At 48.3% G+C, this 18,485-nt stretch overlaps 1 protein-coding gene across 2 annotated transcripts in view; it reads right to left on the bottom strand.

The window, feature by feature from the left end:
• Tmem120b (transmembrane protein 120B) overlaps positions 1–18,485 on the bottom strand; it is a 41,467-nt gene that overhangs the window by 17,209 nt on the left and 5,773 nt on the right. For both annotated transcript variants that reach the window (XR_003836682.1, XM_021162847.1), the window contains exons 2-3: positions 2,653–2,771; positions 967–1,083 (exon numbers count right to left, since the gene is read on the bottom strand). Coding sequence is in view for 1 of the 2 variants with exons in the window: in XM_021162847.1 (XP_021018506.1) it covers positions 967–1,083; positions 2,653–2,771 (236 nt within the window). In the remaining variant the exon portion in view is untranslated. The remainder of the gene's footprint in view (positions 1–966; positions 1,084–2,652; positions 2,772–18,485) is intronic.

Genomic DNA, 18,485 nt, shown 5'->3' with positions numbered 1-18,485 from the left:
TACAAATTCCTCATTTCTTAAGCAACCTTGAGTTGTCTAGCTGTGCAACACAGGCTCCTAACTAACGCAATATCCCCAAAAGGCTTCGGAGAGAAAAGCTTGGGAAAAAGAGCCCGAGCAACACACTGCTAGAGGGTCTCCGGTGATGGAGGGGATGCTGTTAAATGGGCTGCTGACTAACTTGGGAAGTGTTTAGTCCAAATACAGAGAAACAGGCGAAAAGGAGGGATGGGTGATAATGTCCCAGGGCTACCGGACACTACGCATCTGACTGAGGCTCACAAGCAACCTTTCCTCAGGAAAGACCTGACTCCACGCCACGCCGGGCTGAACCCTGCTTCAAAAGTAAAAGTAAGTCAGGGCAGAGTGTGGCACACACCTGTAATTCCAGCACTCCAGAGGCAGAGGCAGGAGGACCACGTCGAGTTCAAGGGCAGCTTGGTCTACAAGGGAGTTCCAGGCTACCCAGAGCAAAAATAATGAGGCCCTACCTAAAAGGATTTAAAAAACAAACACATAAACAGATCTGGGATGGAGCTGAGTCTAGAACATGGCCTAGTGTCTTAGGGTGCCCTGGTTCTAATCCCTGAGGGAAACAAAGCGGGGGGAGGGGCACTTCAGCGTAACACAGCAGACTGTTGAGGATAAAGTCATTGCTGCTATGGGCACGTCCAGGACAATATCGGGCATGCAAAATGCACTCACTACATGTTGGTTCTCCTGAGAGAGAACACTTTCCTTCTACCCCAGATGCCACACACAGGTACCAGGTGCCAGCACAAAAAAGTTGCCCTAGAGGACATCACTCCCAGCCACAGGGGAAGGACCATAGCTCCTCCTAGAATGGGAGGAACAGGGACCAAAGTGCCCCCCACATACACCATGTCTTGTTCTCCCCTGGCCGGTGACTCTCACACTCCAGAAGGGAGTGGGGGGGCCTGCAGCAGAAAACCAGAGGGCTCGTACCCATTCTTCTTCGGTAGGTAGGCCTCCATGTCGAAGAAGACATTCTGTCGTTCCTTAATGTTGGCGGTCATCTGTTGGATGAGCGCCGCCTCCTCATGGCTGGAATGGCGCTTGTACCTGTAATGGGAGTGATGCTGAGCTCCTGTAGCCAGAGACCTTGGTGGTGTCCTTCAATCTCTGCCTCCCTTCCTGTACCCGACAGATAAGGATGGCATTGTGGTACATCACAAACAGTAGCTATGTAAAGGTCACATAAGTAGACGCAGAGAAGCGTCTGGAATGGTACTCAGCACACAGTAGCTGGCTAAGCTGTGCCGCTAAGCTCTTTTCTGCAATTGTAACAGAACTCGAAGACTCCTAAGAGGACCGACTGAAAGGCAGGAGACGGTATTAGCCGCCCGCTGGCCCATCAAGGTCTTCCTGTTGCCCTTTGGAGAGAGGCGACTCTCAAAACTAGAGAAGTTGAAGGTGGGTACGGTGGCGCGTGCTTGTAAACCCAACACTCAGGAGGCAGGGGTAAGCTGGGGGTGGTGGCTCATGCTTGTAAACCCAACACTCAGGAGGCAGGGGTAAGCTGGGCGTGGTGGCGCGTGCTTTTAATCCTAGCACTCAAGAGGCAGAGGCAGGTGGATCTCTGGGTTGAAAGTCAGCCTGGTCTACAGAGCGAGTTTTAAGGCAGCCAGGGCTACAGAGAAACTGGCTCAAAAAACCTAGATAGATAGATGGATGGATGGATGGATGGATGGGTGGATAGTGTAGACAGACAAAGATGATAGATATAGATGGATGGATAGATGGATCAAGGGATAGATAGATTAATAATAATAATAACAACAATAGGAAGAGGAAGAAGCAGCAGAGACTTGGGAGGTAGAGGCAGAACTGAGAGCTCAGGTCATGCTTGGATATAGCCAATGTGAGGCCAGCTTGGGCTACATGAGACCCTGTCTTCAAAAATCAAGAAGAAGAGAAGCATATTGGGATAGCCCACGCCCTGGAACAGGAGGATTCCTCGGTCTAGGGCCCTAACTCATGGGTCAGCCTACCACAGCCAATGCTTGTGGTGTAGCCGAACAGTGTCCACAGATAGTCCAGGTGTCACAGCAGGGCTGGGGAGCTCTACTGGTATTGATTGGGGTTCTGTTGGGCACCCACAGTGTCTAAACAGTCAGACCTGCAGACAATTATTAATATGACTAAGACGGAAAGCCCCAGATTCCTCCTCCGTCAGGAAGACTGGAGGGTCAAAGCTCAGCTCATGGATGGACACCTAACTGACTGACTTCAGTGGCCGTGAGAGCAAAGCCAACCTAGGGAAAAGCAGGACTCAGAGGAAAAAACCAGAGTCCTACAAACACACTCTGACCCCTAGATCCAGTGATGCCTGAAGCCACCTCTGCTTTGTTTTTTTTTTCCCCACTAAAAATTTCCATTTTCTTCTTAAGCCAGTTTGGAGTTGGGTTTCTGTCCTTTTATAACGAGGGGAGGGCTGGGGGTGTGGCTCCATTGGTAGAGTGAACTCGGCAAAGCTAGCACCGAGTGAAGCAGATGCGGTGGCGGACATCTGTAATCCCAACCTGGGGTGGGGGGGTGGGAGGGTTGGGGAAGGAGGAAGGTCAGAAACTCAAAGTCACGCTCAGCTCCCGATGGAGACCCTGGGGGAGCTCTCAAGCCCCGCCCCCTTACCTCTGGAGTGTGTGCTTCAGGTCCTTCAGGTGCCTCTTCTGCTTGCTGATGGAGGTGCTGCACAGCGTCTGCAGGGAGGTCAGCTCCTCCAGCTTCTGCTTATAGATCCTGTGTGTCTCCTGGAGGACGAAGCAGCACAGGGAGAGCATGAACCTCAGACATGACAGGAGAGGTCGGGGGGGGGNGGGGGGGGGGGACTGCTATAATGATACGGCTATCAAGGATGACGCTTTGAAAATTAGGACTGACTGGCTGAGGGAGGCGGCAGGACACAGCAGCTGTGGGTTAAGTGTCGGGTTTTCCCCAAGTGCTACTCCTAATATTTTTTAAAGAATATTTATTTATTTATTTGTTTAATGTACAAGAGAACACTGTAGCTATCTTCACACACACCAGAAGAGGGCATCGGATCCCATTACAGATGGTTGTGAGCCACCATGTGGCTGCTGGGAATTGAACTGGACCTCTGGAAGAGCAGTCAGTGTTCTTAAACACTGAGCCATCTCTCCAGTCCCACCCTCCCACTCTCCTTTTTAAAGATAAGAGTCTCTCTATATAACCTTGGCTGTCCTAGAAGTCACTGTGTTGGCTGGGCAATGGTGGCCCACACCTTGAATCCCCAGCAATCAAGAGGCAGAAGCAGGCAGATTTCTAAGTTTGAGGCCAGCTTGGTGTACAGACTGAGTTCCAGGACAGGCAGGGCTACACAGAGAAACCCTGTCTCGAAAAACAAAACAAGCCAGGCTGTGGTGGCGCACGCCTTTAATCCCAGCACTTGGGAGGCAGAGGCAGGTGGATTTCTGAGTTCGAGGCCAGCCTGGTCTACAGAGTGAGTTCCGGGACAGCCAGGGCTACACAGAGAAACCCTGTCTCGAAAAACCAAACCAAACAAAACAAAAAGTCATTCAGTCCTTGAACACACCGAGATTCCCCCAGCCTCTGCCTCCCGAGTGCTGGGATTAACAGCATGTGCCCATCTCATTCTTCCTTACATTAACCAAACATGGTATAGAAGGGTTGCTATGTCCCGTGTGTGTGTGTGTGTGTGTGTGTGTGTGTGTGTGTGTCTGTCTGTCTGTCTATTTGTCTGAGGACTGAGAACACTGTCTTGTACATTCTAGGTACATTTTCGACACCCTCAGCCTCCTTGCCAATTCTTCCTTCTTGATTTTGTGAAGCTGGCTTCCAGGCATCCCAGGATGATGTTGAACTCATAGCTGAGGATGAACTTAGACTTTGGAGTCTTCTGCCGCTACCTCCTGAGGGTGAGGCTTACAGCCACGTGTCAACACAGCCTGCCTACGTGGTACTGGGAATCAACCCCAGGGCTTTGTGCACACTAGGCATACACACTGAGCTATATCCCCAGCCTACCCCTTGTCAGTTCTTATTGCCTACATGGTTTGGAAGAAAGCAAGGGGGCCAGGTCCAGTGGTCACGTGTCCAGTCTCAGCCAATCATTATTCTCTAGACTCCTGATTGGTTCAGAAGCAAACACATGGTTCCTACTGGCCCAATGAGAGCCAATCCTGGAACTCTAGAGAAAAGGGTTAGATGAAAGATGCTTCTGTCCCCCAGATATGCTTACTGGGTAGAACCCAGTCCTCTGGTCCTAGAGGATTAAACAGGGGAAGAGAGTCAGAAGTGATAAGATGAAATTCTCATAGCATCTGCGATGACAAGGGTTTGCTGTCCAAAGGTGCACGTGCTGGGTCTTCAATGCCATGGTATTGAGGTGTACTGGGATCTTTACGAGCAAGGAACACGTGAGAGGTGACTATGGGACAAGGGTTGGTTGGCTAAGTCTCATGGGACCAGATCAGTGTTCACAAGAACAGACTGATATTAAGTCGGGTGTTCCTCCCTCAGTCAGTGTCTGTGTCTGTCTGTCTGTCTGTCTGTCTGTCTGTCTGTCTCTCTCTCTCTCTCTCTCTCTCTCTCTCTCTCCCTCTCTCTCTCTCTCTCTCTTTTTCCCGAGACAGGGTTTCTCTGAGTAGCCCTGGCTGTCCTGGAACTCACTCTGTAGACCAAGCTGGCCTCAAACACAGAAATCCGCCTGCCTCTGCCTCCCAAGTGCTGGGGTTAAAGGCGTGCGCCACCACTGCCCGGCTCCTCCCTCGGTCTCTTAGCGCATGCTCTTCTATATGCACCGCTTGTCCACAACTTTGATCATGTTCCATATTATCTACCATATGCACATAGTGACCCTTGCCAGACGTTGTCCCTGAGCTGGATTCAGCCTTCAGAACCGTAAGCCAAGGCACTTTTCCTTACACAGTCTCCAGTATTTATGGTGACAACATGACATGGATTCCGGTTCTTGGGCTTGCCTCGTGGGTTGTATAAACCGCAAGCTCTTTCCTACTAACACTTCACTCTGGGTTTCTGACCTCCGCTTGAAAAGCTCCTCTAGGGAGGAGTCCCTAGAAGCCGTCTTCCCTTACCCAGTCAACATCACTCAATAAACTTGGTATTTCATTCTTGGAAATAACCCTTCTGACTCATACAAGAGGCTTATCCCGATGCTGGGAGAGAGGAACACAGTAAGTTCTCAAATTGCTGCCACACTCGGCTTCCAATACATAATGACCATGGAGGGGCGGGAGCCGACAGGAGGACACAGATCAGTGAAAGGTGGACAGAAGCACACTTAGCAAAGGGGGAAAGGAGCAGGTACGAAGTAGAGTCTAAACTATTATGTCTGCCAGGCAAGAGAGGAAGTTAAAGCAGAAAATTAGGAAGAAGTGAAGGAAGAAAAATAAAAAACAGGACAGGAATGATGGGCATACGTTCAGCCCCAGCTCTCAGGGGGCAGGGCGGGGGCAGGGGCAGGGGCAGGGGGATCATCACTAGTTCAAGCCAAGCTTGGTCTATATAGCAGATTGTAGGCCAGACAGGACTGCATAGTGAGACTGCATCTCAAAAAAGCAATAAATAAATTAATAAATAAAAGGGGGGAGGAGAGAACTATTAGCAATGATATCCAAGAATGCATAAGCCAGTCACCCTGGACCATTAATTTGCAAAGGAGCGGGGCAGAGCTGGCAGCCCCCTCTCCTTCCAGGGCCTCTCAGAGAGGAAAATTAAGTTTTCCCAATAGGCTTATTCATCCTAAAATGATTTCAAGCTTGCAGAATTTCCAAAGCCGTGTGAAGAACGCCACACTCTAGAGTATCCCCTCCCCCACCCCACCCTCCATAACAGGCATCTCTCAGGATGCGCTATCTCCTGTGCGCGTACCCATCTTTTTCTCTATCAGGTATCAGGGACCTGCAGGCAGAGCCTGCCGTCCAAGCCTGTGGAGGCTGTAAGGCAGAAGTGGGTATTGGAGGGTTGAAAATTATAAAAGTTTTAAAACCTCCCAAGCCCTGCGAACATTACATACAGGTCACTGGAATTGCAGCAGACACACGCGCCGTTTTTACTCCTGCTCCATCGCGCATGCTCGGTGCTGCAGCAGCCGAGCGAGGGGCATTGACATAGACTGTATGGCCCTTTGCCAAGGAAGTTTGCCCACCCTTGTGCTGACCCATTAGGGAGTCGGCCATAACCATGGTACTTCTCAGTTGAGCATCAGAGTGCATCAGTTGGCATCAATGGTATCTGCTACAGTCAGATGCAGTTACTGAGCCTTGATATATGTAACCTGAGGCTTTTGTCAAAGACACCACACGGCTCACACGTGCCAACTGCCTTCGTTAAATGTTTTCAGTTACATTTAGCTGTTTATTCATGACTTGCCACAGTGCACTCGAGGAGGTCAGAGGGCAGTGTGCAGGTGGAGTGGTTCTGTCCTTCCATCAGGTGGGTCCCCATGATAGAACTCGGGCAGCTGTCAGGCTTGGCATCTTATCTGCTGAGCCACCTCTCAGCCCACAGTTTCTTTTGCCAAATTTGTCCCTCAGATCTCAGATCCCATTCAATTTTATGCTGAGTATTCGCACCAGCATGTGAGTATGTGTGTGTGTTTCTTTAACCTAGAACTTCAACTTTTGAACTCCTCTGCCTCCTGAGTGCTGGGCTTAAAGGCTTAAGCCACCCACTGCCTGGCCTGAATTGACATCTTTCAAGTCCATTTCTATCATTGAGAGAAAGTCTCTCAACCTGGGCTCAACCTGATGCTTCCAAGTGGGCCTGGATCTGATGACAGGTGCTAGGAGCTTCCTGTCAGGAGGGACATGGTATCCGTGACGTCAGCCTGGAGTGCTTGGTAAAGGTGTCCTTCCAAGGATCTACTGTAGAGTGATCAACTTTTTTTTTAAATATTTATTATATACTGTACACTGTAGCTGTCCTCAGACACACCAGATGAGAGCATCAGATCTCATTACAGATGGTTGTCAGCCACCATGTGGTTGCTGGGAATTGAACCCAGGACCTCTGGAAGAGCAGCCAGTGCTCTTAACCTCTGAGCCATCTCTCCAGCACCCAAATGATCAACTTTTGCTATTTGTAATTAGTAAGTTTTCTGGGGACTGAGCGGGTAGCACAGTTAAGTGCCTGCCTGCCTTGCACATGGGAAGCCCAGCAACAGAAATGATAGATACAATGAAATAAGTTCTTGGAGGGAGAAAGACCCCAGTGGGGATGGAAGAGTTTCTGATACTTCCAAGGTGTGGGTAACAAAGGAAAGGCTCCAAGATGTCAGGGTGAAGGCGGGGCCCAGATAGCTCTCTATAAGGCGGGGCCTTCACAAAAGGGCTGCAGCATGATAAAAGGCAGCACAGCCTCCTAGCACTCTGTGGTGTCAGGTTCTCTACCATGGAGAGATAAGACAAAGCTTCGAACTCAGCAGCCAGATGCTGGCCAGGCCCCTCTTCAGTGTGAATTAATATTTAATTTCACAAGTCAAACATTATCCTTGTTAAAAATTAAAATGCCACATGCGGCTGTGGTCGTCTCTAAATAGTCCCTTGATCCAGTGGTTCCCAAGCTGTGGGTCTTGAGTCTTCTGAAGTCACATGTTAGATACGCACATCGAGTATTTATGTTATGATTCATGAACAGTAGCAAAATTACAATCGTTAGGAGCCATGGCAATAACTTTATGGTCGGGGGTCACTACAGTCTGAGGAACAGCATTGAAGAGTCACTGCATTAGGAAGGGAGAGCACCACTGCCATCAGTTTCCTTCGCCAGAAGCCAAGGCTGCTGCCAGCTTCTCCCTTTTGCTTTTGAGGCAGGGTCGTACTGGATGACGTCACTGCATGCCTAGCCCAGGTTGGCCTTGAACTCAAGCAGGGCTCCCCCTTTGCCTCCCAAGTGCAGGAGGATAGACATGTACTACTGCGCTCAGCTGCGGACTTCATCTTCTAGCCATTTCTGCACCCATGTTCTTCCCAGTTGTAATCTGTGTGTCTGCATGTCTACCGTCTTCCTTTCTTTAAAAAAAATACGCTGTGTGTGATGCCTTGTGTTGGATGCCCAGCACCAAAACGAAGTACTTTATTGTATGGCTGACATACAAAGAAAACAGCAAACAATTTAATGTCTACAAGGAGACTAGAGTGTAGTAGATTAGTGTACAGCCATGAGACCACTCCCCACAGTCTGATCCTGCCCTGCCCCTCCAAAGGTCTCCTCTCGCCCTCTTGCTATTTACTCCTGTGTAAAAGAACATTCAAGGCAGGAATGTTGGGGAACCTGTGTGATCCCAGCGCTTAGAGGGTAGAGGTGAGATACCGCAAGCTTGAGGTTTCGTCTGGTCTGTTTAGTAAGTTCCAGGCCAGCCAGGGCTACAGACAGATAGGGGTAGGTAGAGGGAGAAAATGAATAATTGACATAAAAGCTACCCTCTTGGTAATTTTATCTTATTTTCTATTTTAAAAATAATATATAAATTTAAAAATAATATATAAATATGTAAATAAATATAAATGTTACATAAAATATTAAAAATCATACACAAATATATTTTATTCATACATACATACATCACATGTATGTATGTATGTGTGTGTGTATATATATATATATATATATATATATATTTTTTTTTTTTTTTTTTTTTTTTTTAAATATAGGGTCTCAGGGCTGGAGAAATGGCTCAGCGGTCAAGAACATTTAACTACTCTTCATCCTCAGCTCAAATCCTAGCAACCACATGATGGCTCACAACCATCTGTAATGGGATCTGATGCCCTCTTCTGGTGTGTCTGAAGACAGCTACAGTGTACTCATATACATAAAAGACTTTGTCTCCCTGGGCAGTGGTGGCTTTCTGAGTTCGAGGCCAGCCTGGTCTACAGAGTGAGTTCCAGGACAGCCAGGGCTATACAGAAAAACCCTGTCTCAGAAAAAACGAAAACATAGGGTCTCACTATATAGCCCTAGCTGGCCTGGAACTCCCTATGAAGAAGAGACTGGCTTCCAAATCACAAAGATCCTCCTGCCTCTGCCTTCTGAGTGCTGGGATTAAAAGTACATCTGGCCTGGTGCTCTAGGATTTATTCATCCTGGTTCTCTTTGGCCCCGCCCCTCCCTGTTTCTAAGTGCTAGACTGGGACCTGGGTCGTGGTGGATGTATGCTAGACAAGCCTCTATCATTGTGCTGCACCCATTTTGTATATCTGAAACCTGGACACTTGAGTAATATCTCCTTCCTCCTCCTCCTCCCCCTTATCTGCCTGTTTCTATATTCAAGATAGAGTTGTTTCTGTATACACAGAGAGAAATAGATACTGTTACAGAAAGTAATTGTCCCTAATAGTTTTGAGTGTTTTGTCTAGAGACAATGTCTCATTGTGAAGATCAGGCTGGCCTAGAACTCTCAGAGATTCACTTGCCTCTGCCTCCCAAGTGCTGGGATTAAAGGCAGGCGCCACCATAGTTAACTAAAAAGAAAAGAGAGAAGTGGGGACTTGGCTCGCTCCACCTCAATCTGAGTAGCACTGCAATGCTGGCCAAGCAAAATGTGGCACAGGTGACGCCATATGGATTCTGAGAAAAAGTCACAGAGGGCCTACATAGCTTCTACCTTATTCACTGGAATACTTGTTCTTGGAACAGAGTCCAATCACCCCGAGGCCCTAATTACACTGAGAATCCAAAAGCCAGAATGGGCACAGACGTAAAGACAAGTCACTCCAGCCGGACACCTGCAGAAAAAGAAAACTCCCTACAGTCTGGTCTTAACCACGTTTGTCATTAAGGACTTCCAGCTGAGACCTCAGAGGTAAGGCACAGCCAGGCCTATGCACCAACTCTAAGTTCCTGTCTAAATTCCCAACCCCCAACAACCCCTCCTCTTGAGGCAGTTACTGTTACTCTAGTCAGTAACATAATGGCAAGCAAGCAATGGTGCCAAGCAACTCTAATAACAGTATTTGCAAAACTGAGTCTGAAGGGTCAGGGTTCAAAGGCCAACCAGCTACATAGCAAGTTCAACAAAAGACCCTGTCCAAAACAAGTAACTGGGTGGGGGTGCTTGCCTTTGATCCCAGCACTCAGGAGGCAAAGGCAGGTGGATCCCTGTGAGTTTGAGGCCAGCCTGGTCTACGCAGAGTTCTGGTTTAGCTGGGGATAACCCTCATTCCTGTCCCCGCCTGGAACGTACCTCAGTCACATGGGGAAGGAAGGAAAGAAGAAGCCCCCTTGAATCTTGTTTCACTTGAGGGACCTCTGTTAGAACAGCAAGGCCTTCATGCAGGGACTCCCCCTATACCACCACCACACAGCCTGACCCCCCCGGGCACCCTGAAGCCACCGAGAAAGAATCCACATCTCTTCCTTCACTCTTCCACCCATCACGCCTCTAAAGCCAACACCACATGGGTGACCTACAGGTCACCACCACCATCTAGGATGCGTCCTGCCCCCCACCCTTGAGCCTTTAGCAGCTTTTATTCAGTTGCTTTCTGAAGAAAAAACTCCCCCGTGCTCTTTTACAGGTTGGAAGCTTAGCTGGGCAGGGTCTCACCCTAGGGCACCCTTCCTTTTGCTCCAGTGCACTGAGGGACCCCTCTCCTTAACAGCTCCCATCTCCTCTCTGCACCACCAGCCTTGGCTGCAACACTGAGCTTCCTGGTGCTCTTTTCCTCTGCAAATTGTCCATTTTGTATTTCTTTAGGCCCCTCTTGCTCATTTTCACTGTAGACCTGCATACGAGTTAGTTATTCGTAATAACCATGCCACAGAGGCAACGTTACACTGCCCTGAAATTGCCTCGGCCAAAGAAATCAATTTATTACTTTTTAATTTAGCCTCGGGCAAGTCCTTAGGTCATGAGCAGAAGGCTGCCAGATTCTTTAATGGGGCAGCACAGGAATGGCCTCTAGCCCAGTGACTGAGAGTGTCCTCTTCTGTGACATTAACCAAAATACAGACAGTTTCAGAGGATTCCCCTCATCCCAGCAGAAAGGCATGATGGAGTTCATGACGACTGAACATGCATCAGAGACCATGTGTGTCACTGAGATCATGAGGTAAAGGGGACGAGAGAGGAAGCAGGGGTGGTGTGACAGTTTGAGTAAATATGGCCCCCTACCCTAGGAAGTGACACTACTAGGAGGAAGTGTGTGTGGTGGTTTGAATAGGAATGGCTCCCAAAGACTCAAGTGTTTGAATGCTTGGCCCATGGGGAGTCGTGCTATTAGGGGGTGTAGCCTTGTTGGAGGAAGTATGTCACTGTGGGGGCGGGCTCTGAAATCTACTATGCTCAAGCCATGCCCAGTGTGGATCAAGATGTAGAACTCTCAGCTCCTTCTCCAGCACCATGTCTGCCTGCACGCTGCCATGCTTCCTGCCATGACAATAATAGACAAAACTTCTGAACTGTAAGCCAGCCTCATTAAATGTTGTCCTTTATAAGAGTTGTCATAGCCATGGTGTCTCTTCACTGCAATATAAACCCAAACTAAGACAAGTGGGTATAACCTTCAAAGTCCCACCTCTAGCTGCCCACTTTCTACCAGCCAGGTCCCGGCTCCTAAAGGCTTCACAGCCTCCAAAACAGCAAGTGTTCGGATCAGAGCATGTGGGGGACACTTCAGACTCAAATGACAACAGTGGCCGCAACTTCCTCTCCTCCAAGCAACCTTGGCCTCCTCCAGTGGAGCCAGCTGGCCAGACGGAGACCTTCTGTTGTTTTCTGTTTTTAACAGATGAGATAGGTTTCTGCTGCTATAGATTTCTTTAGAGACTAATCTCTCCCCATATTCCATATATGAGATCTCGCTAGGGATGGGGATGGTCCTGCTTTAGACTCAAGGGCATATGGCCTGGGTCTAGCTGGACCCTCAGCACCCCTTCCCCTAACCCAGCTGGCTGATGCAAAGTCCTGGGTTAGCATCCAGGACTAAGGAGAGTCAGTGTCCGGCTCGGGAGAGAACTGTTAGAACAGAGTGGCCTTGCTCCCTCTAGCTTTAAAGTTAAAATAGAGGAACTGAGTGAGCTCCCCGGTGTCTGGATGCCGAGGAACAAACCCGACTGTGGAGAGGAATGCTAAGAGGGAGATGAAGGCCAAGCCCTTTCCTGCATCGGCTTCCCCTGAGAGCATGTCATTGAATTTCCAACTGCACAAGCAAATGCACTCCACTGTGCCTGCCAGGCATTACCAGCTATGTATCTTCACTGCAGAGGTGAGTGCCAGCATCCACACTAACAGGACGAGGAACAGAAGGGAACGTCTGGACATCGTCAACCACATTAGGTAAGATGAGAAGCCATGGGGCTGGAGAGATGGCTCAGAGGTGAGGAACACTGACTGCTCTTCTGAAGGTCCTGAGTTCAAATCCCAGCAGCCACATGGTGGCTCACAACCATCCATAATGAGATCTGACATCCTCTTCTGGTGCTGTCTGAAGACAGTTACAGTGTACTTACATATAATAAATAAATAAATCTGAAGAAGAAGAAGAGGAGGAGGAGGAGGAGGAGAAGAAGAAGAGGAGGAAGAGGAGGAGGAAGAGGAAGAAGAGGAGGAGGAAGAGGGGGAGGGGGAGGAGGAAGAGGGGGAGGAGGAGGAGGAAAAGCCATGGGCCTTGGTCTAAAGACCAGTCTCCTACCCAGAGTATAGTCCTCAAAAAAAAAAAAAAAGTCACAAATAAGAACAAGAAAGCCAGTTGAGTGGTTCATTCCTCAGGCCAGGAGCTAAGGAGACAATCAAACATGCAGATCCCTAGGCATCCAGTGGGGTAGCTTTTTCACCAACCTCAGACGTCAAAGCATTCTTTTTATTTTTATTTTAATTAATTAATTTTTTTTTTCGAGACAGGGTTTCTCTGTGTAGCCCTGGCCATCCTGGGACTCACTCTATAGACCAGGCTGGCCTTGAACTCAGAAATCCACCTGCCTCTGCCTCCCAAGTGCTGGGAATAAAGGCGTGCGCCACCACCATTCTTTTTAAACAACTTTGCTAATGTGTAAAGTTACATATTGGCAAACATTCATATGCCACACACATGCAAGCTCACAAAAACAGAAACATTTTACATGGGTAGTTCAGTGACATCTGTTAACTTTAAATGTGTGTGTGTGTGTGTGAGTGAGAGAGAGAGAGAGAGAGAGAGAGAGAGAGAGAGAGAGAGAGAGAGAAATGGTATGTATCGGTGGGGAACATACCATCGCATGCTTGTGGAAGTCAGAGGTCAACTTTATGGAGTCATTTCTCTTTGTACCTTTGCTCCAAAGATCAAACTCAGGTTGTCTAGCACTGGACCTCCTGAGACATCTCCCTGGACCAGTTCAGTGACTTATAGGCATTTACCAAGGTATAATCCCACTTCAGATCTTCCCACCACCCAGTAAGACCCCATGTTCTATTAGCAGCTGTTGCCCGTGTCTCTTCTCCCCAGCCCCTGACACCGCATTTTGCCCCTACAGAATGTGTCCTTTTGTAGGGGACACAGCTTAATTGGTACAATGTTTGCCCACCAAGCAAAAGGCCCTGGATTTCATCATCTTTGGCCCTACTAAGTGGGATGTGGTAGCTAAATGAATGCGGACAAGTCCGCTCCAAGGTATGGCTGAGAGGAAGGGTTTTTTTTACTGTAGATCTGAGGGAGAGAGCAGCCAGAGGCAACTGGAAGTGTGGCCAGCAGACTGAACGGGGTCATGATAGAAGGGGATGCGGGAAGCAGGAGAGGACAGGGGGGTGCGAAGAAGAAAGAGAGGGCTGAAGAGAACAGAGAGAGGGGGAGAGAGCCAAGAGTGCAAAGAGGGCACATGGCTGACTGGCAGGGTTCTACAGGAATGGGAAGTTGGGGAAGGGAGCCCAGGAGCTGGAGTTTAGGGCAAGGGCGGGGTGAGAAGACTGAGAGAGATCCTGGTACACACCTCTAAGACAGTCTCAGGATTCCAGGGGTGGAGGCCAGAGGATTAGAGATTCATGATCACCTGGGTGCAGTGAGTTTTTGAGTAGGTACTTAGTAATCGATTGCTGGGTTGTGAAGAAAGTCCCGCCCCCACCCTGCCACTTCTTTTATTATTGGGTTATCACCCCATGACTTTGGCTGGCTGGGAAATTGCTATGTAAACCAGGAGGCTGTCCAATAAACTCCTGCCTTTGACTCCTGTGTGCTGGGATTAAAGGCTACCTGGGCCGGGCAGTGGAGGCGCATGCCTTTAATCCCAGCACTTGGGAGGCAGAGGCAGGCAGATTTCAGAGTCCGAGGCCAGCCTGGTCTACAGAGTGAGTTCCAGGACAGCCAGGGCTATACAGAGAAACCCTGTCTCAGAAAACAAAACAACAACAACAAAAAAAGGCTACCATGTCCAGATTTTTCTTTCTTACAAATGTCTAACTTCTAAAGGAGCCACCCACAGCCGAATTTCAGCTTTACTTCCAACTTTAACAAGAAGTTGGGACATGGGGAGATCTCACCCCAAACTGGGAGCAAGTTCTCCCGAGACAGACATAACCAATTTACTTCTTAAACCAGCTTATTAAACATGACTGACTCCCCACGTCAAGTTGCTACTTCTAAAAATATTCTAGAGTGTTGGGGGTAGCGTGACAGACAGCTGTGGGGAGGGCTCTATGCCTCAGCTCAGAGCAAGCCCAGGTCCCCATCGACCAGTTCAAGAGTAATCCAAACATACAAAGAAAAGCATGCAACCCTATCGTAGCATACCTAAAGACGGAGGTGCTGGCAGGGAGACGGGGAGTAAATACAGGAGACCTGCCGGTGAAGATTACGATGCTAAGACACTTATTTGCCAAAAGCAGAAAACTACAGGGGCTGAGAGATGGCTCCCAGGTTAGGAGGGCTGGCGGCTCTCCCAGGGGACCTGGGTTTGATTCCCAGCACCCACCTGGTGACTCACAAGCATGGGTACCTCCATTTCCAAGAGATCCTATGCCCTCTTCTGATTTTGGAGATCACTAGACACACACATAATACACACACACACACACACACACACATACACATACATACATATGTACATACATACATGCAGGCAGGCAAAACACCCATACACATTAAATAAATGAATCCAAAAATAATTGTTGAAAATACAATTACAGACAATCCTGTAATTAGCAACCACCTGCTGCCCTCGGTGTCAGAACTACAGCAGCGGTGTGGAATCCCCGCTCTTGATGCAGGGTGGAAGCAGGGGGATTAGGAATTTAAGGTCATTCTTGGTTATAGGTCAAGTTTAACGACATACCAGGCTATGTGAGATCATGTCCCCCAAAACAAAAACCACCGACAGTGTTTGTGGAGTTGAGAAGTTTCACATCCTTCCTAGATGGGATTCCCGTCGTCCTCACACAGAGGTGATTCACTTTTGCTGGTTATTTTGTGTGCCATTCTTTTTTGTTGTTCTTGTTGTCAGTTTTTCAAGACAGGGTTTCTCTGAATAGCCCTGGCTGTCTAGAAATCCACCTTCCTCTGCCTCCCAAGTGCTGGGATTAAAGGCGTGCGCCATCATGCCCGGCTTGTGCACCACTCCTATCCCAGATCATTTCTGCTTTTCTTTGACACTCCCCTTCCCCAACCCCCAGCTCACTCCAGGCTGGCCTGATCTGCGCACCCTTGGCCCTGGTCAATGGGTCTGAGCAAGAGGACTGCAGAGCAGAGGGAAAGATGCTGTATGTTGGTTCCTCCTGCTTCCTCCCTGTGTCAAGCATCCTTCACCTATGACAGATGGACAGCTCCAGCCAAGGTTACACCAAGGTTAGAGGCAGGACCTGAGATCCCCATTACAGATGGTTGTGAGCCACCATGTGGTTGCTGGGATTTGAACTCAGGACCTTTGGAAGAGCAGTGAGTGCTCTTAACCACTGAGCCACCTCTCCAGCCCCAATCACTGATATTCTTAACAGAGTCATTCGCTTCTTTCTTTCCAGCGCCCTCTACACTAAAGTTGGTGCGGTTCTGAGACAGGGTCTCGGGTAGCCCAGGCGAATACAGCTGAAGATGACCTTGAACTCCCGACTCCTGCTTCTACTTCCTGAGTGTTGGGATTTCAAGTATGTGGTACGATACCAAGCTGAATTAGGCCTCTACCATCACATGCAAGGACCTGAACTACATACACAGCATCATTAAACAATACAGTATATTGTTTTGAATAGTTTTAGCTCTATTATAAATGCCATGTTTTGCGCCTGGGAGATAGCAATATGAAGATAAGGCTCAGTAATAAAGATGCTGACAGCTATCCTGACAACCTGAATTTAATTCCCAGAACGCATGTGGCAGAAGGGGAGAATCTACTACCACAAGCTGTCCTCTGACCTCCTCGCATGCACTGAGATACATGGGCACCTAAACACACACAAACAACACATGCACACACATGTCCTCTCACCTCCACAAGGACACTATAGCACATGCCTCCCCCCCCCAATAAATAAATTTAACAAAGTAACACACGTAACAACAACAAAATGCAGGGGGGACAACTGCATTTTGGATTAAAAACAAAAATGAAAATGAAAAAAGGAAACAAAAAAAACCCCAAAAGCATTAAAACATTAAACTGCTGCGGGCCAGGATGCCCCTAGCATCTTTCCGTCCTGCCTAATTGCCACCTGCCACATGGAGAAGTCACAAACAAGTAAAGCACAAATCCAGGCCACCTCTCTCGTCCTCTGAGGCCCCATGCTCCACCCCAGTGGGAACGTGAGCTTAATGCCACCAGGTCCCAGCAGAGGTGAAACATCTGGAACCGCCTTCCTGACACATCAAGGCAGCCCAAGATTCAGAAGAGGAAGTCAGACCTTCTCAACAGATGAATCTCACGGCACCTCTACACACCAGCTCTGGCTCAGAGGCATTGGAACTTGGTGGCGATTCAGCCGACTGCAACAGAGCCAGGGCCACCAGACTGTCGACTGCCTTATATCAGTGCCCCTTGCTCGCTGTCAACCTTAAAGAGATTACTCTCAGACAGAGCTGGCTGTCCAAGAGAGTATCTTCAAGTAGACTTTCTCTTGCGGATTGTCCCTAGGGAGGACCTATTACCATGAAAATACAACGAAACGTGACACGCTCCCCTCCACCTCAAGCGTGTCATTCCCTTATGGGGAAATATTCTGAGTCATGTGTCAAGGTTGACAGGTGATGTCTGCCATTGGACCCGGAGTAGGACTGCATGCCTAGGTGCTCAGAAGGGAGGCAGGGTCAGATAATGATTAAGTGATTGCATTTTGCAATCAGATGAGCCGAGTTCAGATCTGGACCTGTCAATTACAAGCAGAGTTATGTCATCGCTCGGCTGAGGAATAAGGCTGGCAAGGTGAGCTCTGTGCAAAATGGTTTCGTGCTGCTACCAAGATGTGACATCATCAAAGTGAATGGCAGGTTACCCTGGATCTGACATTTCACTGTTTCCCTGGATATCTTTATATCTTTAATTATCCTTATTATGGGGGAGGGGACTGCCATCACACAGTTAAGAATCACAGATAAAGACAATTTATATTACAAGACTTTAGCCAAAAAAAAAAAAGAGGCTTGTCCATCATCCCTTTCTGTTTTTTGTTTTGTTTTGTCTTGTCTTGTTTTGTTTTTAACATGTTATTTTGGTTTCCCTTCTCAGGATTTCCCCTCCCTCTTATTCCACTGACGCCACTCGGAAGCTCAGAGGCAGACAGACAGACAGACAGACATATGACCAATACCTGGAATAATCACATGAAACAAGCTGGGATCTGTGTGTGTGTGTGTTTGTGTGTGTGTGTTTGTGTGTGTGCACGTACGTGTGTCTGCCCCACCCTCTCACTTTCTCACTCAGAGCTATCCCAGAAAGCTGGCCTTGAACTCACGATCCTCCTGCCTCAGCCTCCTAGGAGAGGAGATCGGAATTGTGTGCCACCAGAAGGAGCCTTAGAATCAACTTCATTGATCACACCAAGGAGGCCAGGGGCTGGAAATCAAATTGAACATAAACAGAGCACCTGGGTCCAACCTTGTTTAAAGTCATTTTCAATTGGACTTCCTAATTCAGGAGATTATGAATTCCCGTTTTGGCTTAAAACCAGTAGAACTGGGTTCGGCCGCTGAGACTTTTGGCGTTTTGGTGGAGTCTTAGCCAGGCATAAGGAAGTTGAAAAGAGACTCTGAAGGAGAAAACTTTTCTTCTAGGCCCAGTGGGGAAAAGCACCAAAGCCACCAAACCCTGACTAAACTGACCTAAACTCAACCCGGGACCCGGAAGCTGACGCCTGCAAGTTGTCCTGACCTCCGCATGACTGCATGACACACAAACTCTCTCACACATAAACAAATGTGAAAAAATAAAATACAACACTTTTCTTCCAGACCTAAGGAGCCTCAAGATACTTTGGAGCCTGCTGTGTTAGAAACACACAAATCCAAATCAAACAACAGGCCCGTGTTCAAATTCTAACATGGTGATTTTCTTTTTTTTTTTTTTTTTTT

Source organism: Mus caroli, chromosome 5 (genome assembly GCF_900094665.2).
Source record: "Mus caroli chromosome 5, CAROLI_EIJ_v1.1, whole genome shotgun sequence".
Classification (NCBI taxonomy): Eukaryota; Metazoa; Chordata; class Mammalia; order Rodentia; family Muridae; genus Mus; species Mus caroli.
The sequence above is the reverse complement of the archived record's forward strand: the minus strand, read 5'-3'. Positions and strand labels throughout refer to the sequence as shown.